Source organism: Protopterus annectens, chromosome 12.part0, assembly GCF_019279795.1.
Source record: "Protopterus annectens isolate FY-2018-M chromosome 12.part0, PAN1.0, whole genome shotgun sequence".
In the NCBI taxonomy this organism is placed as follows: Eukaryota; Metazoa; Chordata; order Ceratodontiformes; family Protopteridae; genus Protopterus; species Protopterus annectens.
In genome coordinates, this window is record NC_056746.1 from 576,712,060 (window position 1) to 576,738,584 (window position 26,525).

At 42.3% G+C, this 26,525-nt stretch overlaps 1 protein-coding gene across 1 annotated transcript in view; it reads left to right on the top strand.

Annotated features, from left to right (window-relative positions):
* The window catches only part of AIMP2 (aminoacyl tRNA synthetase complex interacting multifunctional protein 2), a 76,569-nt gene that overhangs the window by 42,934 nt on the left and 7,110 nt on the right, over positions 1-26,525 (top strand). Inside the window, exon 3 of the mRNA XM_044089715.1 lies at positions 1,865-2,096. Coding sequence (XP_043945650.1) covers positions 1,865-2,096 — 232 coding nt within the window. The remainder of the gene's footprint in view (positions 1-1,864; positions 2,097-26,525) is intronic.

Below are 26,525 nucleotides of genomic sequence, written 5' to 3' on the forward strand. Positions count from 1 at the left end.
CTGTAAATCTGAGGTTGTGCTGAACAGTTTACTGTTTATATTTAATAACACTTGCTGTGCTGAACATTTGTTTGTACTATTGAGTTTTTACCTTTGAATTGGTTAAAGGGCTACTAGGAAATTGCAGTGTAAATTTCCAGAACTCCAGCAGAGGCAGTGTTAAAAATCAGGAACTTTATTGTGTAGGGTAGTAGACAAGCATCGTGAAGTGAATTACTTCCCAATTAAATACTGAATAGTACAGTGGTGTGTTTTAACAAAGATCATCCTTTGTCTTTGAGTACCGCTAGACGATACCTGAAAGAAGGGTGTTATCCATAATGATACTGGCCAGGTTTATTATTGGACAGGTTTATGAGTGAATCCAGGTGGCATACTGGAGCCTTGCTCCCATTTCACATATTGTATATGTGTGCATGACTGGTGGAAGTCAGGAGAGAATGTGGAGTTGTAGTAACACTACTGTACTGCAGCCCTCTGCTCTAATTGTTTGTACTGTGTGCTCAGTGTAGATAGATGCAATTAAGGTGCTAAGACAGGGAGCTGAAACTTACATTTACCTGCTTTTGACCATTTAATATTTTAATTTTTATAAGAAGTTAGCAAAATGCTTTTACTTTTATAAGATGGTTAGCAAGTGCCCATAATATATGCACGTTATGTATTTTTTGCATTAAAGACATTAACTGTAATGCAGAAAAGTTATTCAGAATGCAAGTCCTTAACTTTCCATTGTCTGTGTATTTAAAACAATTCCTTTAAGATAGGAACTTTTGTTTTTTTTTTGTTTGTTTTATTAGGTTTAACATCCTTTTATCTCATTTGGGATTAGAAGTAAAATGTCTTTATTATCATTATTCTGAGGATTGTAACTTCATAGTATGAATTAAAATAAATCATAAAAGAATATTAATTTTAAATTTGTTTTAAAATTATTCTTTTTAACAGTATCAGTTTTAAGTTTTGTTATACTGTATGCCAAGTGTTTCTGAAGTCCTTTTGAAATTTTTTGAGATATATGCCAAATGTTTCTGAACTTCTTTTGAAATTTATATTTAAAAAAAAATCAAACTCTTAGTTGCTGTTCTGCCACAAGGGCAAGGTATCTACCTGTGCTGCCAACAATTCCACAATGGCAAGGTGCTCACCTGTTTTGCTGACAGTTCAAGCTCATGCAGGTTCCTGGGCAGTTGATCTGTGGTGGAGAGACTTGGCTTATAAGGATGGTGGGGCTTTGTGTATACAAAATATCTGTAGCTTGATGTTTAGTTTGTTTTACTCCAATTTTATCTAAGATTAATCATATTCTAAAAGAAAAAAGTTTTTTTTCATTCATTGCCTGTGTATTCTGTACCATGCTGCTGTTTCTAACACTAAAAGTTTTCATGTTATTTCCTAACATTCTATGTTTTACTGTGTTACTTTTCCTGGGCTGAGTCTGAAAATGGTTGGTTTGATCAGTGCACTACTTTGGTAAACATGTTTAATTACATTGCTTGCACCATTTCACTAGTTGTAACAGTTGTATTATATGGATACTCTTCTGTAGATTTTTATAAGCACTGCGCTAGCCCGAAAGTGGCCCAGTTTCATTGCTCACAAATTTACATAAATAATGGGATGTTCCTCTTGTATGAGTAATATAAATCTTGTGTGAACAGGTTGCATAGGACATTTGGGTGCATACTAAGTAAATGTTGTTTATATACATATATATTACCATGGCCTTCCTTTTCTAGAAGAAAAACAGTTTATTAAAAAGGAAAAGAGCAGCTGGATAAATAGCTGATTTTTTTTAAAAAAGTAATTACAAAAAAATAAAAGTCTGGCTTTTATTTATATTTTAATGTGTTTTTTCTTGCAGCATTATGGAGTCCTTAGAGATGTTGTTATCAGTGCCAACCCTTGTAAGCCACCTCTGTCTCTGTTTGTCTTGCATCGCCTGCTGTGTCGGCAGTACAAGGTGCTATCATCCATCCATGTGCACTCTTCAGTCAGTTCTGTCCCTGCACACCTTTTGAAGTGTTTTATGGAACAAACCAGGAGTTATTCACGTCAGGAGTACCAGCTGGGAATAACACTAATTTGGAAAGATGGTAGGTAAACGGTATGGTAGTATAAGTTCATTATGTAATGATTAATGAAGTATTAATAAAGTTAGTCACATTTGTATTGGTCAGAGAAGCAGACTAAATGCAGTGAAAATGAATTCTTCAGGGTTCACACAGTGATCGTTTTTATTTTTCTCCCTAATTTACCTATACCCCTATAGTGGCTGAATCAGGTCTGTCTTACTGTGTAGCAGGGAACTGACCTGTATTAGGTCAATCTTTTGGAGTAGGCATTAGTAGAGACTGGAACAAACAGGAATCGTGCTGTTTTGAGCCTTCTTATTGTGCTGTATATGTGCCTTGTGATATTGGTGCCATGTAAGCTGATGCTGAGTTCTTCAGTTGGCCTTGGCAGTTATATGCCACCCCTACATAACTAGCTATGATTCACATTTGCCACAGTCGCAATATTCTGCCAGAATGAGTTATAATTTTGGTTGTGTTTCTTTCCTCAGCTTCTTATAGCAATTGCATGTTCCTAAATTCTGTGCACTCATGTTGAGTAGCAGTCCTAAAACTATAGTGATGGTTAATGTTTGACAAGGTCATGGGTGTGTAGTTTGGTGTCTTCAGAAAAATGCCTTTCTTCCGAAGCTCCAAAAGATGATGTCTGTTTAACATAGGTTGCAACAGTTTGTTACAACAGGTCTGGGGGTGTGCGGAGCTAGAGAGGCTTTGCCCCTTAAAAAGAAGTAATGATTTTTGCATTTGGTTTTGTAGTTGTTTGATCGGCCTAAACTTGATTTGCACGCTCATGCAGTAATCTGTTTGACAGTCAAGAAGTTTTCATTTAAAGGCAGTCATTATGGGAGGAGAGAATTAAAAATGTTTAATCTGCTAAGGGTGGCATTAAAGGGGAGAGGAACACAGATATATGATACTGGTGGGCAGCAGTGGGGATGGAATGAACTAATATGACAAAAGTGCATTTGATTTATAGATTTAACAAAATGAGGAAAGGGGAGAGTATGTGTTTGTATTATGTACTGTAGTTCATAGGTTGATACTAGGTTATTAGCCCAGAGGCCCTTGTAAGCCTAGCCAAGAATTTCCCTCATGTTCCCACAACGTTGGCACCTGTTTCCCCTGGCCAGCAGGGACACAGGTGGGATCCTTGGGGTGTATTTTCTGTTTCCTATCCAGTTGTCCAGGTTCCACCTAAAGAGGACTAATGAGGTACTCTGCTTGACATGGAGTAGGGAGCCTATTCCACAGATGGGGGAGTCTTTGGGACTCAAATCTATCCCGCTAAAAAGTTCTTTTAATGTCACAGACCAGGTTGAGGCCTTGCGTGTGGGTTGCGCTAGTGGAGTTTGACTTACAGATATGCAGCAACTTCATCAAGGCTGGGTCTGAGATGGCCTTGTATGCCAGACACAGGTCACCTTTGAGCGGTCTGTACGAGACTGTGTAGAGGGACAGGGCTGTACGAGACTGTGTAGAGGGACAGGGCTTTTAGCCTATCTGTACAGGATAGGTGTTTGATACCCTGGATTTTCCTGGTCAGAAACCTCTGTGGTCTCTTCAGCTGCTGCAGGTGCTTGGCAAAGTACATGCCGAAGGGGACATTGTACTCGGCAATGGGTCTGATAATGGAGGGATACAGGAATGTTATGAATGCCTTGTTCCTGAATGAAATATCCTTACTTATGAGGTGGGCCATGTAGAAAGCCTTCCATACAACAGAGGCAATCCTTCTGTCTTTCGGCTTTTCCCGGTTAGGGGTTGCCACAGCAGAACTCCTGTCCGCTAATAATTGGCAGTGGATTTTTACAGTGCCGTGTTGCCAGCCCGACGCCCAGCCTTCAAAGAAGGCACGCCCATTCACGTACGCACCTACCTGCATGTCTTTAACGTCACTCGACCACGGGGAGGACATGCAGACTCCACACAGAAGGTGCTCCAGCCGAGAATCGAATGGGCGAACCTCTTGCTGTGAGGCGACAACGCTAACAGAGGCAATATGGTGGTCAAAAGTCAAGTTGCTATGAACCAGGGTGCCCAAGTCCCTTACGACTGATTGTGTCCTTAGTACATTGTTTTTAATGTGATAATTAGTGGGGACACCATTTTCTCCAAAGTGGATAGTGATGCATTATTTCTTTGTTCAGGTGCCTTTCACTTTAACAGTGGCCAGAGTATCAGTGTGCAGTATGATTAGATGGAAAATATGTTTTTAAAGTACTGTTATGTTTAAAACATTTATGAGGAAGAGTGGGAGAGTGGTTATGTAGGAGGTGGATGATCAGAAGATGGATTTAAATGTGACCTCTCTTCCCCTGATGCACACAGCCATTGGTAGTATGGGGAGCCTTTAAGGCATGTAATTAATAAGTGGACTGTGGGACATAAAACTGGGTCTGAAAGGACTACAGTAAACACACTTCTTGTCAGGAGAAGTGTTGGAATTGGAAGGCCAGCAGTAGAGTGAACCATGTCCCAGAGATAATAAGGCATGTGAAAACATAGGGAATTGATGGGAAAGGCAGTAGTCCAGGAATGTGAGAGTGTTAGGAACTGAGGGAAATGTATTAATGCAGCTTGTTGGATGGAAGAAGTCAGAAGGAGAATACCTAATATGAATAAAAAGGAAAAGTAGAATAGTTACTGATTTTTTTTCTGAATGGAGAGATGAGGTGGGAATGCGAGTTGGTAAATAGAACTTGAAACTGAAAATGATGAAGGGAACATTAGGAGTGAAGGAAGAGATAAATGGATTAAACACTTACAGAAGTTGTAGAGAAAAGCTATAAGATTAAGGGAATTGAAGTGGGACTGAGTACTCCCAACTTATGGTTTATAGGTTTCAAGGCAGATGTAGAAAAGACACAGCTGTGACTATGATGGGAAGAGGACTTGGGAACATATTCTTAAAAAGTGTCTTAGTTTGCCGGCCTTAGTGAAATGTGCTGTGAATGTCATCTGAAACCCATACAAGATGCTTGACATTCTTAGTTAGGCTAGTGAAGAAAACTCAGAAAGCACAAGACTAGCTAGATTCTGAATGGTCACATAGTAGACTGTTCTGTTTGTTTCTCGTTTCTTAGAAAGGTCAGTACTCCAACTGAAGATAGTTTTCTTAAGCAGTAATCCACAACTGTGTGTGGGTGTATCAGGATTTACCCATAGGGCAATTAAATAAAGCCAACCATGGGTAAATCCTAATATACCCACAAACAAGAGTGGATTATTGCTTTTATACAATGACATTATTTAAGAAAGAATTTGCTTACCTTTCTTTAATGTTTTTTTATACCTGGCACTTCTGTCTTCTTCCGTGTTGTCTTGTGTGGGCTGATGTACTGTGCATACATATGGGACTTCCATTCCCACTGTTGCACAGTATCTCAGTGCAGTGCAGGAGAAGCAAAGCAAAGTACAAAAGAGAATCTCCATTGCTGTTTTTTATGTTTTAAAAGTCAGGATTTTATGAGGTACAATTGAGAAATACAAGGAAACTGTAGGTGTATTTCTGTTTCTTTGGCTTTACAGAATATACCTGTTTTTTTGTGTATTTTGCTGTCCTCCCAGCATATGCCAGTGGAAAGTGTAGCCACTCAGTTGTACTTAAGCAGCAGGACTTTTTTTTTCCGTTGGTATATGCTGTCTAATCATTGTGTTCAGTTTTGAACAGCAGTGAGCAGTCATTGTATAATTATTAATTTAACTACACATTTCTCATTTTATGCTAATTAATGTTGTAGTCCTTGGGTAATAGACTAGGATAAAAGTAGTATAAAAACACAAATTGGAAGAAAACATTTCTTATATTTGGGGGATTGTCATAAATGACAGTTGAGGATTATGGCCTTATGGACAAGTAGTAGTGTATCAAGAATTTAAATGGTGGAGCCCTTTATTCTGTGTTTTTTTTTTATTTGTTTTTTTTACTTATGAATGCAATCTAGATATATATTTTTTATTTGGACATTTTGCTAACAAAAGATTTTACGAATAATAGATATTGCAATTATTGTAAAATTATTTACACTGGGAATATGCTCTCTAACATCAGGAGAAGTATTCTGACCAATGCACTGGCTAAACATATTCATGAGTTCCCAGGACATTGACTTAAATATATGGCAATTGATACAGTCATACCTAATTTAAGGGGTGGCCCTTGGGCATTAGATTTGGAGAAAAGGTAGCCAATTTGGTAGATTTAATTGCATGCATATAGTTGGCCAGGTATTGGTGATTTATGTTCTATTTCTTGCCTGCTAAAATTGAGAGCATGGGATAGATAATTTAGACCCCTTTAGATTATTACCCCTTGGCTGTTGAACCTACATGCATGATTAATGGTGCTTGAATTAGATTTATTCTTAATGGTCTTTCCAAATTAACTTATTAGTAATGATATAGCCTATAGATTTCTCCACTTAGGATTAATGTTAGTTTTTATCTGGTTTGGATTTTTGACATGTCTTCTTCTTCTTTCGGCTTTTCCCGGTTAAGGGTCGCCACAGCAGATCACCTATCTGTTCATGATTGGCAGTAGAGTTTTACAGTGTCGCGTTGCCAGCCCGGCACCCAACCTTCCACAGAATGCACATACACGCACGCACGCATGCCTAGGGCCAATTTAGAGTGTACAATTCACCTACAGCATGTCTTTGGGATGTGGGAGGAAACCGGAGCACCTGCAGGAAACCCACGTGACCACAGGGAGGACATGCAGACTCTGCACAGAAGGCACCCCAGCCGAGAATCAAACCGGAGAACCTCTTGCTGTGAGGCGGCAACGCTAAACACTGCACCACCTATATTTTTACATTTTTATAAGTGTGTGTGTGTGTGTGTGTGTGTGTGTGTGTGTGTGTGTGTGTGTGTGTGTATGCGTGTAGTAAATTTGGTTATATGTTTTTGTATATAACTTTGATGTTGGAGAATTATTGATTTATTTATATATGTCTATACTTTTATTTTCGTGGATGTGTCAGGGTGTTATCTTAAATTGTTTTATAGAGCTTTAAAAATTATGATACTTGAATGTCATAAATTAAAAGTGGTGTTTATGTATGTATATTGAAGAACAGTGCGCTTAGAACTTTGAGTTTAATGGGGAAGTGGGCGTTGTATCATTGAACCAATCATGTCAAGTCTTACAGTTTTTAAAGTAGATTTTTTTTGTATTTATTTATCTGATGAACCAAGCAGACCGAAAAAACACAACTGAATAAACAAATAAAAGGCGAACTGGAACACGATGAGGGACAACTTTAAAATAAAAATGAGGTTTAATAAATCCCGTTTAGACCTATAGTTGACGGGAGGGGATCCATTACCCATGCATGTGCTAAATTTGTGGACAACATCATAAAACCTTTTATTGAAAGTGAGGCACATATCTGTAAGGATTCTTGGTCCTTTCTGGAGGATATTAGTAAACAAAGATATACCACCGATGCAGTGTTCTTGACTATAGACGTCAAGGACCTGTATACTGTGATACCTCAGGACACAGGACTCTCTTGGGTGAGGGAATTTTTGCTGGCCAAAAAAGTCGAAGGGAATACCATCTCCTTGGTTGAGACCTTACTCGATTTGGTACTATCCAATAATTTTTTTATGTTTGAAAATGATTTTTATCTTCAAACATCGGGTGTAGCCATGGGCTCCCCTTGTGGGGGCACTTTTGCCAACGCAGTAATGGCACATAGGGAGGCTGCATACCTTTTTAAGGATGAAGCATTTCAAAAATATGTCACCTGGTACACTAGGTACCAGGATGACATATTTTGTATCTGGGAGGGTGACAAGGACCTTATTCCCCCATTTATTGATAACATCACTAAAACGACAGAGTTTCTCCAGTTCACTTTTAAGATTGCTGAAATGGAGATTAACTATCTTGACATACTCCTTATTAAGGATACAATTAATCACAGATATAAAAGTGTCATTTATAGAAAGCCTACATATTCAAATTCTTTACTGCACTTCTCCAGTAACCATCCATATCATCAAAAAAGATCTGTCATTAAAGGGCAGATTGTTAGGGCAGCACGGATGGTAACTGACGAACAGGACTTTCATGCAGAATGTAACAACTTAAAGAATTTGTTCAAATCTAGGGGTTATCCAACCAATTTGATTACTGGTATTATTTCTGAAGTTTCACGTAAACGACATGAAGGTTACTTTCTTCCCCTCCTTCAGACTAGTAATAATGTAATTCAAATGGGTCATATTGCTCAAGACACTTCACTTGTTAGGGGAAACCTTAAAAGTTATAAGACAGATAACAACATTTACTGTACTAGCTTTTTGCATACCTTCTCCTTGGAACACCATCAAATCAAGGAGATTTTTAATAAAAACTGGGAGGTAATAAAATTTGATAGGAATCTCAGTAACACATTAGGTAATAAACCTAAGATAACCTATAGGAGGGGGGACAATTTAAAAACTATTTTAGAAAGGTCCCAGAATAAACCTTGTTTTAGCCGACCACAAGGTATGTATAAGTGTGGAGCATGTTCCCAGTGTAAACACATTAAAGTTGGAACACACTTCCTGATTAATGACAAGAAATATAAAGTTAACAGACATTATAATTGTGAATCAAAATCTATTGTTTATGTGGCCTTGTGTAACCACTGTAAAGCATTCTATATCGGAAAAACTGAGCGTAAGCTCAAAACTAGAATATACGAACATATGTATGCTATTGGCAAACACGATACTAACAACGCCCTAGCTAAGCACATAATTGAACACAGTGGGCACACTTTCAGTTTTTCTGTGTTACAGCAAAGAACCCCTGAAATAAGAGGTGGCCCATGGCAAATTCGTCTAGAAATTGACGAATTAATGTGGCAGATTCGAACAAGAGCCCATTTAATGCCAGGTATCAATGACGCACTTTCAATTAAATGTGTCCTTAAGTGGCTTTCTTATAAAAGGTAAACTGGATGCACTTTACTACTTTTACATTTTTAGTCGTTTAATGTAACTTGGGAGGAAGTGTCACTTTACAGTCCCCTACCAGCATTATAACATCCTAAACCAGTATGTATGTATTTAATTTTTCCTCATGGTTTTGCATTCTTGTACATACATGTATATACACATTTTTTAATGCTGTTTGTGGTCGTATGGTTCAGCCATTAACTAGGAGGATTGATTTGTATTATTGTATTCACTTGCAGTTTTTTATGGAAATGTAAAGCTAGGTAAACAGTTTCTAATTTATAGTTAGTTCGGTGATGCATTTTGAATGATCTTTGTGGCTATCACCATCACCTTTTTAAGGTAACCTTGGATACTAATTAATGAATAATGCATTGTGTTTTAATTGGATCTTAACAAACCCTTGTTTATATAATATTGTATCATGCCTTGTTTTGCTGTTTGTCTGAAGAAGGCAAAATATTGATTTTGCCGAAAGCGCTCACTTTCATCTGGATTTATTAAACCACATTTTTATTTTAAAGTTGTTCCTCATCGTGTTCCAGTTCGCCTTTTATTTATTTATCTGATGAAGTTCAGTAAGTTTGATGAAAGTGCTTATTGTATTTTCATTTTTATTTTTTGGTGTTAATAAACTTTTGAATGTATACCTTTTGTATTTGTTTCACGTTTTATATTTGTATTAGCGTCTTGGACCTCCTTCAGCTCCGTAGGTTTCTTTTGAAAGCCACTGCAGAAGGTCAGCAGGATGCCGATAAATAAAAATCCCAGTGTTCTGTATACCAACTTCATGATGATCTTTTTTTTTTTTTTTTTTGGATGGCTGCTGTCTGTGGTGCAGTAGTTTGTGTATAACTACTTTCTAAGCTATAAAACCCTTACTGCTACTACACTGTTTTTTTTTTCTTCTAATGATTGTAGTACATGGGAGAAGTAAATCTCTGCGCACTACAAAGAGTTATCGGTTCTTTCTGATCATAATCGGTTCTTTCTGATCATAATCTGAGAAGTTATGTTTTTGACATCCATGTCTCAAACACACAACACCCTGCTTATGATCAGAGACCTAATCACAGTCCTCCTCCTTGTGTGTTAATCCTGCTCTGGTATTAATATGGGCTGTGTTTGATAAGTGTTTAATAACATGTATGCGTTGTAAAACTGATTACTTGCTTTATGAACATAAAGTACATTGGTTGTTAGTGTGTTTTCTATATCTCATATATGTTAGCCCCCCCCCCAACACACACACACACACACACACACACACACACACACACACACACACACACACACACACACACACACACACACACAGACACACACACACACACACCCTGTAATTGTTTCAGCATCGGCAACACCTCGTTGTTCGGGGTCTGCTCTCCTGGGATAATTGATCAGAGTCTAGCCGTTAGCAAACATCATTAACCTGTCATGTTGTAGTTTGTGAAAGCATGGTAAGTAATTTTGTTTACTGCTTTATCTTTCATAAGTGCTGCAGTTATTGAAAGCTGATGTAAAACAAGCCAGCAGTTTCCTGAATTAATTGTTAGAAATGCATAATGGAAAAACAGATCTGATGTCAGTTTTCATTCATTCCTCAACACATGGTTCGGATCTGATCCTCTGACCCAACACAGATGCTGTTTTACAGCTTGTGGAAACCACAAAATCTCAAGCTCCTCCCTTACCCATAATCCTCTAGCCCCCTCCTTCTCCAGATCTCGTTTGGCGCCATTGGGAACAGACGTGGTCACTACATCTCTCGAGCAAATCTTGTTTTTTCTTACAAACGATAAGTACTTCTTTATCTTTTTGATACTCCTAATTACTATCCTCCCTTTACCCTTTGTCTTACCTATCTGCTGGTAACTTCCCTTTTTTTCCCATAGTTTTTCTGCCATAGTTGGTAGTTCCTTCTGACTTTGCCATTTATTGGCACATTTCTTTTTACCATTGCTGTTATAGCTTTTCCCTTATTTGTCAGTATTTCTCCAAATTACCATTGTTGGTAGTCCTTTTATACCTTCTACCTCTGTGCTTAAAAAAAAAAAAAACGGTTTGCTATCTTTCTAGATTTTCTTAGTGTTTCTGCTTACTCTGTCGTTGCTAGTAAGAATCATGGCAGATAAACCTTTAAGAAATGTAATAAATGTGGGCACAAGATTCCCCTGACGGATGCTCATTCATTTTGTTTTTACTGCTTAGGACCTGAACATATACAGGCCTCCTGTTCCATTTGTAGCTCTTTCAAGCCAAGAGCCCTTGTGGATTGGAAAAATAAATTGATTCTTAAAGGCCTCATTCCTTCTGCCTTAGGAGAATCTCTTTCAGAAGCTCAACTCTCCAAGCCTGACAAAAAGGAGGCAATAAAGAAACCTTCTGAATAAGCTGGCTCATCTTTGTCTTCTTCAGATCCAACCTCGGAGCCTAAAAAGAAGATTAATAAAAAAAGTCTTTGAATCTGACACTCCACAAACTGTTGGACCCTACCACTGCAGACACCAGGTCCATTTCTGCAGATCGTACTCTCTTGGAGCTGAAACTTTTACTCAAACCAGATATGTATCATCTCTGGATCCATTCCTATCTCGGCTTCCATTTCCCTTCCTGGAAGGATGTCGTTCTACCTCCATCGCCTCTTCACATTCGTCGAGAAGCTTTACAGAAGTGGACATGGCTTGAATGATAAGGAAGATTCTTTTGAAACAAATTCTCCCAGCTCCTACCCCAGTGGGTCCGGAGTCCATAACTCGTATAACTCCAACTATTCTGGCTCCTTCTCCAATCCATCCTTTGGTTTCGGAGCACTTGGGTCCGAGTATCTGGGTGCCATCTGCTTCAGATCCAGGAATACTTGTATCATCAGATCTGATGCCTTCTCTGAGTTTATTGGCTCTAAGCATGTCAGAGTTGGAGAGTTCTTGGACCTGAAGCTTCGTTGTTGGATGGGGGGGGGGTAGGGTCATCTATGAAGTTCTTGCAGCCATCTCTGCCTCTCAAGAACCTCGACATTCAGTGGCTTGGTTGTGACTCCTCCCTCGAGGGTGGTGCCTTTCTCCCTGGTGCATTCTGCCTTTGAGGTGGTGGAGTTTTCTCGTCTAGAGATTAGATGCCCCCAGATCTTCCTTCTGGTTCTCAGATGTGTTTGTGTCATGAGCCACAGCATTCTAACCCCCAGGGGCAGCCAGCCCAAAGTATCCAGGTGACCCCCAGAGGGCATCATTTCTTCTGATACTTTTCTGGAGCATCCCACCAAGGAAGTCCCTAGGAAGAGGAAGTACAAGAGGAGGCACTTGGACTCCCCTCAGGAGTCTGTCATAGAAGGTACAGATTTCAGTGAAGGGGTAAGGGTCCCCAAGATCACCGCCTAACGAAGTCTCATTTGGAGACATTTTAGAAATCCTCAAACAGAGGAGTGGTTGATCCTCTGTCAACCCTTTTCAAGAGCAATCTGTACTCCTGGAGGCTTTTGTTGCTGGTCCATCTAGTTCCTGGATGACTCCGCCCACTGGTGAGCTTGTTGATTTGATCTCTCAGCGGGTGTGGAAGAAACTAGATTCTGTAGAGCCAGTCCCTGAGAGACCAGATAGATCCTGCCACCCGACCTTAGTTCCCAGTGCCTCTGTCGAGTAGAGCCACTGGAGTTATCCCCGGAGTGAATTTTCTATTTCCCATCCACTCATCAAGATTTCTCTTGAAGAGGGCCAGTGAGGTGCTCTACTTGACATGTATGGGAAGTCTATTCCAGAGCATGGGCAGTCTCTTAGCTATGAACCTGTCCCTCCAGCATGTTTTGTTGATTGTGGTAATAAGGTTGAGGTCTCTGGACCATGTGGTACAGAGGGATTGGGATTTCTTTAGATGTAGCATTTCTAACAGAGCTGGGTCAGACATTGCTTTGTAAGTCAAGCAGAGATCATCTCTAATTAGGCGATATGAGACAAATGGGAGTTTTTTTGAGTCTGTCCATATAAGACAAGTATTTAAGGCCTAGGACCCTCTTTGTGAGGTACTTTTGTGGCCTCTCCAGTTGTTGCAGGTGTCTAATGAGGTGCATGCCAAATGAGGTATTGTACTCAATGAATGGCCTAATGAGGGAAGAGTGGAGGTAGACAATGAGCTCTTTTTCTTCCTGAATGCAAAACCCTTAGTAATGAGATGTGCCACATAGAAGGACTTTCTGACCACAGTGGCAATGTGGTGGTCAAAAGAGAGGTTGCTGTCAACCTGTGTTCCCAGATCTCTTATAACCCCTTCTGTGTTCAGTGGACTACAATCGATGTGGCAGTTTCAAGGGAACTGGGTTTTTCCCAAGGGGGATGACTACACATTTTTTGGCATTGAGCTTAAGGCCATGGTTCTGACACCAGGCGTTGGTCTCAGTGATTGCAGCTCACTTCATACTGCAGGGATTTTGAGTGTTTCCATACCTAGACGACTGGATCCTTACTGCCTTGAGCAAGCATCTACTGATAGTAGCTCGAGACTATGTACTACAGACTTGTTCCAATTTGGACATCACAATCAACCACAAGAAATCTCAACTTCAGCCTTCTCAGTCCCTAGAAATCATAGGAGCTAATTTCAACACAACATCAATGATAGCATGTCTGGCCTTAAAGAGGGTTAACGCCATTCGTTTCCAAGTCTACAGATTAATTCAGAGTTCATTGCTACCAGCCCCCAAGGTATTACAGACCCTATACTCCATATCAGCAGTGATAGTTCTGCTTCCACTACCAAGGTACCATATGAGAATTATACAATGGACATTGGCAACCCAGTGGTCCATTTTCATCAACCCTTGTCTACCAAAATCAACATAACTCAGGCTTGCAAAATGTTCCTTTGGTGGTGGATTCACTGAGATCAACTTTCTCAAGGTCGTCCATTCATCCTCCACCAATCCAAGGCCATAGTGATAACAGATGCTTCCCAGGTAGCGTAGGGGGGAAGACTGTTCAAGGCACGTTGTCCCCCGAAGAGGCCAACCTGCATATCAGTGTGCTGGAAATGAGAGCAGAGCTCCTAGCATTGTAGGCATTCCAAGACTCTCTTCTCCCTTCTGGGACTATTGCAGTTCAAACAGACAACATGTCTGTAGTGTGGTAAATTAACAAACAAGGAGGAACCAGATATTACCCCTTGTGTCGAGAAGCTGTGAATGTGTGGCAATGGGCGATCTCTTCAAATCCATTTCTGATAGCAACCCATATAGCAGGGAAATCCAGTGTGATAATAGACAAGTTGAACAGGTCCATACAATTATCTCACGAGGGGTCTCTCAACACAGAAGTGGCAGAGATGATATTCTGCCAGTAGGGCCAGACATGCTGCGACCTCTCTGCATCTCCCCTGAACAACAAATGCAGCAGGATGTTCATCGTGTTTCACTGTTGCAGTCATTACAGTTGGGTTATCCTGCTGGCAGGCTACCCGCAGTCGGCCTGAGTTCCAAAGTCTAGGTCCGGCGTCGGTTGCTGTCACCTTTTCCCAGACATCAGTGCGCCAGGGGTATATAAGATGCAGCCGACGCCATTTTCTTCAGTCTTTCTTGCCGAGCGGTGCCCGAAGCAACAGCAGTTCGCAAGTGCCGGTCGGCAGACTCCTGAAGTTTTCAAATTCGAATTTCAGATCCGAAGTCTTCATTAAAGCTAAGTACCCCGTTGGGGAAACTTTTTTCTTGCTCCAGACCTTTGTCAGAAAAAGTTAATAACTGTATTTCTTGTGGGAAGCAAATTACCTCATAAGGATTTTCATTCTTATGTATTCCTTGCCTAGGCCCTGACCATAACGTTGCTAGTTGTCGGTTTTGTGCTAGATTTAACCAATGCACTATTAAGCGTCAGAACGATTTTGCATTTCATTACTTTGGCAGAAAATTTAATTATATAATGCCATCGGATCAGCCGACTACGGGAGTTTACAAAAAACAAAAAGAAAAGGACAAGCATCTGAGATCCAAAACCGATGACAAGGCTTCTTCTAGGCCTTTCGCCGGTTCTCAGTGAGGCACTTTCGCAGCCCCTGATGCCAGCTACCTCAGAGCCACAGGCCGCTTCCGACTCCCACGTGGAGCCAACTGGGCCTCTGGAAACTCAAGGTATTGGGCACTAGGAAACTATTCCCTCAGATGGGTCCGGAGCCGCTGAGCAAGCATCGGCTTCTGAGGGTGTTTTCAGGCCTACACAGTTATATGTGAAACCTGCTTCAGCTACAAAGACTAAAGCAGCTCTAAAGACAAAGAAACAATTACAGCATTCACCTGGACAGGCCTCCATGCCTAAAAAACAGATGCTTGAAATGGCCGAAGACCTTATTACTTTGATCAGGGGTTCCCATCCCCCTCCTGAAAAGAGGTCTACGCAAGAGTTAGAATATGAATCTTCAGACCAGGTTTCCATTTCCTCTGATTCCTCCTCTGAACAGGATTACTCTGCTCCTCCCTATGAGGATTCTGATGCTGAAGAATCTATCCCTTCAGCCCCTCCTCCTGAGGATTATTCTTTTGGGGAAACACTGCATACTGTGAGGGAACACTTCCATTAGGAGAGCCAAGATTACTCAGAATCCAAGAAAAGGCTCAGAGATGTCCTTTTTATTGCCCCAGCACAGGCCCCTTGCTATCCCGCCTGTTTTAGACATTGTAGATTATGTATTTACAGACTCCAGTTTTTCTCCAGACTCTCTACCACCAGCCCCTGTTAAGCCAGACAGATACTACAGGGTTCCTGATTCACATAAATTTCTCTATAAGAACCCTGCAGCTGACCCAGAAACCATCTCTCAGGATCCCAAAGGGGTCAAGGCTTCTACGGCAAAAACCCTATCCCCTCTGATAGGGATTCGAGGGCCCTAGACAGATGGGGCAAAAAGATTTATACCTCTGCTACCTTGGCTGTAAGAGCTTTAAATTGCCAATTTCATATGCTTAAGTATCAGCAATATCTTGTATCTTTGCTTAAACAGAAAATGCCAGCAAATACAGAATGTGCAGACAATAAAGAAATGCAGGATTTATTGCATGCAGCTGAACAAGTTGGAAAGCATACTTTGCAATGTGGTTTTGATTCTCTTGAGGCCTCCTGCAGGGCCGCTGTTACAGGTTCTGTCATTAGGAGGCATGCTTGGTTAAAAGAACAAAATTTGCCGGATCATGTTAAAGCAAAACTATTAGACGCTCCTTTACAGCATGATACTTTGTTTGGTGCTAAAGAGGTGTTGAAGAAAATGGAGGGCAAGGCTAAATCTATGCAAACAGTCAAGGATTTCTTGCAGGTACAGCCTCCCAGATTTAGCAGGAACTGGCCTACAAAAAATTGGTCCTTTCCAGTGTCAGATAGAATACAAAGGGGCAGATACAGACGCCCCAGAGGCAGATCACAGCCCCAAGGCTCATACAGGCCAAAACAATGGGTTGATTCTACCTCCCAAGAGCGGAGAGGAAAAATCACAGCCATACAGGAAACAGTCTCAATGACTTTCCACTTCCAGCACCAAGCACTTATCTTTTGGCAGCCCCTTTGGGGGGAAAGCTAACACTTTTTTCACAAAATTGGCACATGATCACCCAGGACAAATGGGTTCTAAATATAGTTTCACAAGGCTACAGGTTCCACTTTCACACCCTGCCAAGGCAAAACAGTATGCCAGACCTGCCACGCAATCAATGGGCAGAGGCACAAAAACAAGTTTCATCCCTCATGGACATGAGGGCCATTCAATAAGTACCAGAACAAGAGCAGGGTCACGGATTCTATTCAAGACTTTTCTTGGTACCCAGAAAAGACAAAGCCCAGAGACCAATACTGGACCTATCTATTCTAAACCCATATCTGGATATTCCAAAATTCAAAATGTTGACTCTACAGCAGCTTCTGCCCATGTTGGGCAAGAAAGCTTGGCTTGTGACTTTAGATCTAAAAGAGGCATACCTGCATGTCCCAATCAGACAAACCTGCAGAAGATACCTCAGATTCAAAGCTGGCTCAATGCACTACCAATTCTCTGCACTGCCCTTTGGCTTGTCTACTGCGCCCAGGGTCTTCACAAAATGGCTGGCACCAGTAATTGCATTTTGCAGACAAAAAGGAATACAAATATATCCTTACTTGGACGACTGCCTTATTCAAGAGGAGAACAAGGACATTCTACTACAGCATCTGGCGTTTGTAAAAAGATTACTGACAAGTCTAGGGTACACAGTAAACGAGAAGAAATCAAAACTCATACTCTCTCAAGAGAGAATATTCCTGGGTGCAAGCTTAAATACAACTGCCCAGATGGCTTATCTCACGCCAGACAAACACAGACAACTGACTACTTATTTCAAAATGTTGGCAACAAAGACCCAGTTATCTGCAAGAAAAATTCTGCAGGCCTTGGGTTTCATGGCATCCTGCATTCTGCTAATTCCATATGCAAGACTGCATATGAGGAAACTTCAATGGTATATAAAAAGTGTTTGGACTCAACATTGCCACAGCCTGGAAACAGTAATTACCCTCATTCTCTGCCTGCAACAGGAGTTTCGATGGTGGGCAAAAGCCTGTCACCACAACACGGGACAGCCATTCACCTTAAACACAGCCAGGCAGACATTAACAACAAATGCATCAGATTACGCCTGGGGGGCCCATATGGCAGGAAGATGTATTCAGGGCACATGGTCCGCAAGTCAAATGCATCTACATATCAATCGGAAAGAGATGCTAGCTGTTCAGAATGCCCTAACAGCCTTCAAGGATCAACTTCATCCAGGACAACTACTAATAAAGACGGACAATACTACAGTCATGTGGTACATAAACAAGCAGGGAGGCACACATTCCTACCCCCTCTGCAGGCTAGCCATGACCTTGTGACACACAACATTGACTTACCAAGTACATCTGCAAGCTCAATTCCTGCCAGGAAGGAAAAATACTCTGGCAGATGAACTAAGCAGAAACCTAATGGATCCCCACGAGTGGAAATTGGATCCACAAATCTTCAGCATGATAACAAGGACCTGGGGATGCCCGGACATAGACCTATTTGCCTCCCCTCACAACTACCAACTACAAAGATTCTGCACAAGGACTTATCACAAGCAAGCATGGAAAGTGGATGCTCTGTCTTTCAGCTGGAAAAATCTAACAGTATATGCCTTTCTTCCTCTGCCTCTCCTCCCCAAGGTACTCCTCAAGGTCAGACGAGAGAAACCAAAAATGATACTGATTGCCCCAGACTGGCTCTGCCAGCACTGGTACCCAATCCTAAAGAGCTTGTCTCACTGCCCAGCCTGGACATTACCTCAAATTCCTCACTTATTGACCTAACAAGACAGTCAGATACTGCACAGCCAACTCAAAACCTTAAACCTGACGACATGGCAGATAATATAGCCTCTCAAGGCACACCTCTCTCTAAGGCAATGATGGATTTTATTTTGGAGGCCACGAGGCCTAGCACCAGAAAATCTTATGCAGACAAATGGAAGAGATTCTGTGCTTGGAACCAAGCACAAGGTATTGACATGATTGTTCCAAATATTCCTCAGATTTTGCAATACTTAACTGAGATGCTGGGTAAAGGCCTTTCCTTTTCATGAATTAAAATTCATGCCTCTGCCATTTCAGCTCATTACAATACAGAACCACTTATCTTTTCTTATCCGTTACTGAGGCAGTACCTCAGAGGGGCCAAAAACATAAGACCTCCAAGGAGAGCACCAATACCTGCATGGGACCTCAGCTATGTCTTGGAAAACTCATACTGCTTCCATTTGAGCCAGCCTCTGCAGCTGACATAAAATTCTTATCCTGGAAAACAGCTCTGCTCCTAGCAATAACCTCCGCTAGAAGAGTCTCAGAGTTACAGGCACTCATGGCTGTGGACCTTTTATAATTTTCCATCCTGACAGGGTTTCGCAGAGGACAAACCCTACATTTATGCCTAAGGTACTGTCCAGTGTGGCCCTTAACCAAACAATTCATTTGCCTACTTTTTATCCAAACCCACAGAATAAGGGTGAGAGAATTCTGCATTCTTTGGACATTCACAGACAGCTACGCTTCTACTTGGACAGAACTAAAGCTTTCAGAAAGCCTCATCAACTTGTAGTGGCATATGCTGCAGCATCACAAGGAAAGCCTATCTCAAAAAGCTTTAGTGGATAGGCCATTGCATTCGTTTCTGCTATTCACAGCATGGCAGATCAGTGCCTAAGGGCATTAGGCCACATTCAACCAGAGCAGCAGCCACTTCAGCAGCCTTCCTCAGAGGAGTACCAATGAAAGAGATCTTAGAGGCTGCAACTTGGAGTTCAGTGCATACCTTTACAAAGCACTATCACTTACCTCTCTACTCCAAATCCAGGGCAGGCTTTGCCACTGCAGTTTTGCAGGGCCTTATAGCCTCTCCTAATCCTATTTAGCTCCAGCCTCCCAACCTTAGCTTTGGGATTCAACCCAATTGTAATGACTGCAACAGTGAAACACGATGAACATAGTACAGTTGTGTACCTACCATAAATGTAGGTGTTCAAGTGTATTCACTGTTACAGTCCAGGTTACTATCCCACCATCCCACTTTTTTCTTTGCTGGGACCTATCTGTACTTTTCTACTCTATACAACCTATGTGGTGTATTTGCTTGTAGATGAAGGAAAAGTTGTTTTTTGTGCATACATGCTTATTGGCATAATTTAGCCTACCTTTTTAGGGGCACCTGACATCTGGGGCAAGAAAAACTGAAGAAAATGGCATCGGCTGCATCTTATATACCCGTGACGCACTGACGTCAGGCAAGAGGCGACAGCAACCGACGCCGGACCTAGACTTTGGAAATCGGGCCGACTGCGGGTAGCCTGCCAGCAGGATAACCCATTTGTAATGACTGCAACAGTAAATACACTCTAACATCTACATTTATGGTAGGTACACAACTGTACTTTCCTTGCCATACTCCCTCCGCCGGGGAAGTCACTGAGAGACACTCTCCTTCACGACTGGCCCCCAGGTCTCCTTTATGCTTATCCTCCAACCTCCTTAATCCCCAAATTCCTACAGAAAGCATCTCAATTGAAGAGCAAAGTCATCCTCATTACCCCTTATTGGCCTCAACAGATTTGCTTTCACTTCCTTTGGTCTCATCTAGTTTACCCACCTTGGATTCTGGATCCATTAACAGACCTTCTGCCTCACCCAGCAGATATGACTCACGCAGACATCTAGGTCCTCAAATTAACTGCATGGTATCTCCAATTCCATTGATAGACGGCCAAAACTGTTATCTCTAGTGCGCCACATTCTTTATTTTCTCACAAGGCTTCAAGTAAAATCTAAAAGAACAAATGGAAAAGATTTGCCCTTTGAGCACAACTGCATGACATGGACCCTTTTTCAGCACAAGTACATAAGATGCTTAAATTCCTGACTTCCATTTTCAGTGAGGGGGCTAGTCCTTCTACAGATAAGGTTCAGCTAGCTGCTACCTCTAATTTCCATATTGGAGTTGGTTAATTCTACCTTAGCATCTTCACGTCTTTGTAAAGCCTTTATAAAAGGAACCTTTTTACTAAAGCACCCCTTCAAGGGCCCTACTCTACCATGAGATCTTTCCATAATGTTATAGGCTCATAGGTGTGTACTAGGCTAATGGCCCTGGAGCCTTTACAAGCCTAGATCAAAAAACTGCCCAAGCACTGTGTCACCTGATGTTAGTTCACAGTGCCCTTATCCAATAGGTCAAATGGAGTGATCCCTGAAGTGAACTTTCTGTTACCTATCAACTCATCAAGATTTCTCTTGAAGAGGGCCAGTGAGGTGCTCTGCTTGACATGAATGGGAAGCATATTCCAGAGTATGGGCAGTCTTTGGGAGATGAACCTGTCCCTCCGACTTATTCTGTTAATTGTGGTAATGAGGTTGTGATCTCTGGAGTGTGTGGAGTGGGGGGATTGGGATTTCTTTAGCTGTAGCATTTCAAGTAGGCTGGGTCGGGCATGGCTTTGTAAGTCAAGTTGGGATCACCGCTAAGTAGACAATAAGAGACTGAGAACAGCTGAAATTTCTTGAGTCTGTCTATGTAGGACGTGTGTTTAAGGCCTAGGATCCTTTTTGTGAGGTACTTTTGTGGCCTCTCCAGCCGTTGGAGGTGTCTGGTCAGGTACATGCCAAATGAGGCGTTATTCGATGTTTGGTCTATTGAGGGATGAGTAGACAGGGATGATGGCCTCTTGCTTATAAGTTGTGCCACGTAGAAGGACTTTCTGACCACAGTGGCAATGTGGTGGTCGAAGGTGAGGTGGCTGTCGACTTGGGTGCCCAGATGTCTTATGGCCCCTTCAGTGTTCACTGGGCTCCCATCAATGTGGTAATTCATGGAAACTGATTTTTTTGCAAAGGGGATGATAACGCATTTTTTGGCATTAAGCTTTAGACCATGGTTCCAACACCAGTCATTGGTCTCGGAGAGGCCCTTTTGGGGAATTGATAATGACTCCTAGCTTGCAGTCATCAGTGAACTTGGTCAGCCGAAGTCCTTCTGTGTTGGCCTGGACTTCTGAGAAGTAGATGCCAAACAGGAGACTGCCCTGGACCGAGGCCTGTGGGGTTCCACTCATGACTGGTTGACAGTCTGACTTGGAGTCCACAACTTTCACTTCATGGAGCCTGTCTGTGAGCCAATTTGCAACCCACCTAGTGATGTAAGGATTGATTCCTAGTTTGGTGAGTTTATCAAAGATACCTGCATGGGGAATGGTATTAAAGGCCTTTGCCAGGTCGAAGTAGGCTGTATGCACTGCCTTACCCTCATCCACAGCCTTGGTGACTGCCTTGATGAAGTCAACCAGGTCCAGCAGATAGGATCTCTCCTTGACAAGGCCATACTGTGTGGGGTCAAGAGTTTGGAGACTGCATATATCTTTGTTAAGCAGGTCCATGATGATGCACTCCGTAGCTTTGCATACCAGACTTGTCAGGCTAATGGGGCGATAGTTTCTAGGGTCTGTAGTTGCTTCCCCTTATGGAGCAGGATGACTGTAGCAGTGCGCCGTTCATTAGGGACATAGCCTGAGGTAAGGCTGTGTTTGAACAGGGCACACAGATGATGGAGCAGGATGACTGTAGCAGTGCGCCGTTCATTAGGGACATAGCCTGAGGTAAGGCTGTGTTTGAACAGGGCACACAGATGTGGTACCAGTTCATTTTGTAGCTCATGTAGGATGCAGCCAGGGATATTATCAGGTCCCATGGACGCTGTCTTCTTGGCTTTGGACAATGCAGCTTTTACCTGTGCCGCAGAAATAGTGGGTACCAATTTTTTTTCTGGTATTGTGATAGGGCCTTTTGGGGGGGATAAAGTTGGCACTGAATTTGTCGGCCAATATGTTGGCTATGTCTGTTAGCTCAGTATAGGAGGTGCCATTGTGCAATAACTCAGAGCAAATCTGGGTATTGCCTCTGAGGTTTGTGATATAGCTATAGAAGGCTTTTGTGTTTTTTTGGTCTTAGCCGCAATTCTGCCTTCATAGCTGGCTTTAGAGGATTTGATAAGGGATCTCAGCTTTTTGTTGAGACTGATAAGAGAGGTTTTCCAGTCTTGTGAATTCATTTCTTCTGCAACAGTTTCTTCCTTCTGTTGTAGAGTGTACTTTTGTCTGGGGACCACCAGATTGGCTTCCTTTTTTTGGAGGAGAGTGTCTTAGTTCTGTTTAGTATGGCAAGGTCCATGCATGTGTGTACATGCTCATACAGTGCATTGGTGTATGATTCAGGAGTCCTGCAGCTATTTTCCATTGGCATGGGTGCCGAGGAGTTCGCCACCTCTGTTTTTAGGAGCCCAAAGTCAGCTTTAGAGAAGTTTTTCAGGGTGGTCACCTTAGCGGGGGGTTGTAGATGAGATGGAGATTTCCATGGTGTTCAGTTTGTGATTAGATTTAACCACTGAGGAATTGACTAAGTGTGGAGCAGTGATCTCCCATTTTGGTGATAACCAGGTTGAGTACGTTGCTTCCTCTACTGGGGTTCAGAATGAGCTGGTCCAGGGCATTGGACTTGATAAATTCCAGAAATTTGGGCCTGTACATTGGTACTTTATTTGTTTTCCCAGTTGATGGAAGGGTAGTTGAAGTCACGCAGTATGAGAGTATTGGGTTGGACCTTGATAGATTCCAGGGTGCTTAGGAACTTGGAGTGGAACTCTAGGGATATGTTTGGGCTTCTGTAGCAGGCTATGGCTTGTATCACCGTTTTACCCAGTGTTAATTGTACCTGAAGCATCTCGGATGCATTGTGCTGGGCTACCAGTCTAGAGGTGTGCGTATCCTTTAAGAATATGTAGACACCACTGCCTTTGGAGCTTCTGGATGTATTCTGGGCCTGAAAGGTATGGAATGAGTTTTGGCCTGGGAGTGCAGGGGTGCTTTCTGCCTCTTTAAACCAGGTCTCCGTTACAGCACAGATGTTGACATTCTCCATTTTGATCAGAGCTTCGAGTGAATGCATCTTGAGATTTAGACTTCTAGCATTGAGCAGTATGACCCTCTGATTGCATTTGTTTATAGTTGTTGTGGTAGAATTTTGGTTTTTGGAACACTGCCTAAAAAAGGTACTATAGGGGTGGCAAAAGCCTTAGCCCAGTACCCGTAATCCCAGGAGTGACAGATGCAGGCTGTCTCTGGCAAAGCATTGAGGTTTGTCAGTCATGTCGTCCCAGGCAGATAGATACTGGATCTCCTAAGAATAACACCAGAAACTTAGCCAGTTGTTGAAGTCAGTCATTTTCTGCTCCTACTGTGGTATCATCCTGGGTGACAGTAAAGTACTGCTCAGGGCTGGGGTCATACCTGCCTGGGCCACATAATCTGAAAGTTGCATCACACCTGATGTTCACCTGGAAAGGAGCTTCAGTCAGTCAGCATTCTGGATTCAGTTGACACAGCTCCCCCTTTTCGCTTTCCTTCCTCTGCCTTCTTCAAGGTGCCTCTGAAGAGCAGACAGACCTAAGATGATACTGACTGCTCCAGACCACTGGACAAGCAACACTACTACCCCTCCCTCCACCTCCTCCTAACAACTCCCCCCCGCCCTCACCTCCCTCTAAGCTTCAACTGACTAGCACAGCTACAAGTCAGCTGCACACTCAGCTCAGCTGAAAAACTCAGTGGCGCAATTGAAAAACACTACAACAGACCCTAACAGACCCTACCCCAGCATAAGTATTTCCATTCCATTGAGGCCCAGAAAGGCCAGCATTTATTCCAAGAAAGAAAAATGGAAATGAGAAAAGGAACTAGAAGGAAGAAAAAAGGCCAGATTGATGAAATTGAATTTGCCTCAGGTACTAGCTGAGCTGCTGAACTTTGGACTTTCATTTCATTTTTAAAAATCCCAATCTCAGCCATTTCCATCAAATCAGACCAACATCCAATTCACTCTTATTCTCTCACCCACTCTTAAGACAGTTCCTCATAGGACCAGATAAGACCACCAGAGAAACAACCAAATCCAGTGTGACCCTGGGATCTTTTAACATTGCATTCCTTTGAACCAGCTGCCCCTTTACATGAACCAGCTGCCAGAACAGATTTTTTGTATTCTTGCTGGAAAAGTTTTTTCTTTTCTTCTCAGCTCGTCTCGCTCTGAACTACCTTCCTCCATCTGGCTTCAGCTTTTTCATCTCTCATCCCATCAGGGAGCAGTTTCAACCAACCCACCCTGGCCATTTATGCCTAAAGTGGTCACAGTGGTCCAATTCTTTCAATCCAATACCTTTACCCCCATTACACCCCAATACCCAAAACAAAGGGAAGGGGCTGCTATCCACTACTAGAACAGACATTACACACGCTATACTGCTACAACTTAAAGTCTTCATCAATTTTCTAGGTCTTATGTTCTATGCTCTAGGAGCTCAAGGCCAAGCATTTTTCCAAAGTTTCAAAATGGACAGGAGTTCATCCTTTCAATTCTTCACTCTACACAATAATGTGGAAAACAGGCATCAGATCCCACTCCTACCCCACTCCACCAGGCCTCTACTGCTTCCTCAGCTCCCCTCAGAGGAGTTCCCTACCTTCAAGTTCCAGGCAGCCACTTTAGCCCTGAGGCCAGCTCACAAAATGAACACAACACCCTACAAGACCCAAAACCACTAACTAGAGCAGGCTTGCTGGGTTGTAGGCATTCTCACTCTTCTCATCCCCAACTAGTCCCTACCACCCACCCCTGTACTGTGCTGTTCTATTTGGGATCATCTACTGGAGCTGGCAGCTGTATGCAGTATGAACATAGTACAGTTTTGTGCCTACCATAACCTTCGAATGTAGATTACAGCTGTACAGCCTCCCTCCCTCCTCTCTCCCCCTCCCCCTCTGTGGCCTAGCTGGTGGCTAACACAATACCTGCCACTTAGATTATCTATGGTCCTTGTGTTTGTTTTGCTTGCAACTACTGTTTTTTGATTATATTTCATTGCTCATATTATATATATATATATATATATATATATATATATATATATATATATATATATATATTATATATTTTTTATGTTACTTTCCTCCTTCTGGGGCACACTGGGGGGGGCAAGAAAGACTGAAGAATATGGTTGGTTATGCCTATGTACCCCGTCCACCGACTGGACAGGAAAGAAAGCGGCGAACAAACAACGCCGGACGACCTAGACTTTGGAATCGCTGACCAGAGATCCTTTGATGGCAGAGAACCCATCTGTGATTACTGCAGCTGTATTAGCACTCGAACATCTACATTTATGGTAGGTACAAAACTGTACTTTTTTATGTAGTCCAGGGAGGTATGTCTCAGGTCATTCACACCCACATGGGCAATGAATGAGTCATATTTGTACTTGTGGAGTGACCTGAGTGCATGTGTTATGTGGCTGATCCTGGCACCTGATAGACAGCTGACTGTCACCTTCTCCTTGTTCAACCTAGTGAGTGGGACATCATTGTGCCTCATGACTGAGTCTCCTATGATTTGTACATTGGCCAAAGTATTTTGCCTTGAGGGCTTGGGTTGAGGGGCACACTGTGGTGGTGAGCTATGTGTTCTGGGGTTGGTGTTGTGTTGTGGTGGTAGAGTACATTTTTGTCTCGGGGAGTCTCTATTGTTTGGATAAATTTTTATTGAGAGCCTCCGTGAATGTGGGTGTATGGTTTGTGTTTCTATGTGTGGGTTGTGATGGCTGACGTTTTGGGAGGGCTGTGTGTTCTACATAGTGAGTTGCAGGTGTTGACCTTCTCCTCTTTACCAGCTAGACTGGTCTTGGTTGGAGCATGCACTGCTTCCAATTTGGTGATATAAGAGTATTGGGAGGTAAGAGGAGAGGGTTGTCTGTGTACATTAGACAGTTGCCACACTGTCTCAGAATGCCCAAGTGCACCAGGTTAGCAGGAGAAAGCACAGGAAATTGCCCTACAGTCATACCAGGAGGGGTGGTCATAACTAATAAGTACTGGTGCTGTTACTGCGTAGGAAC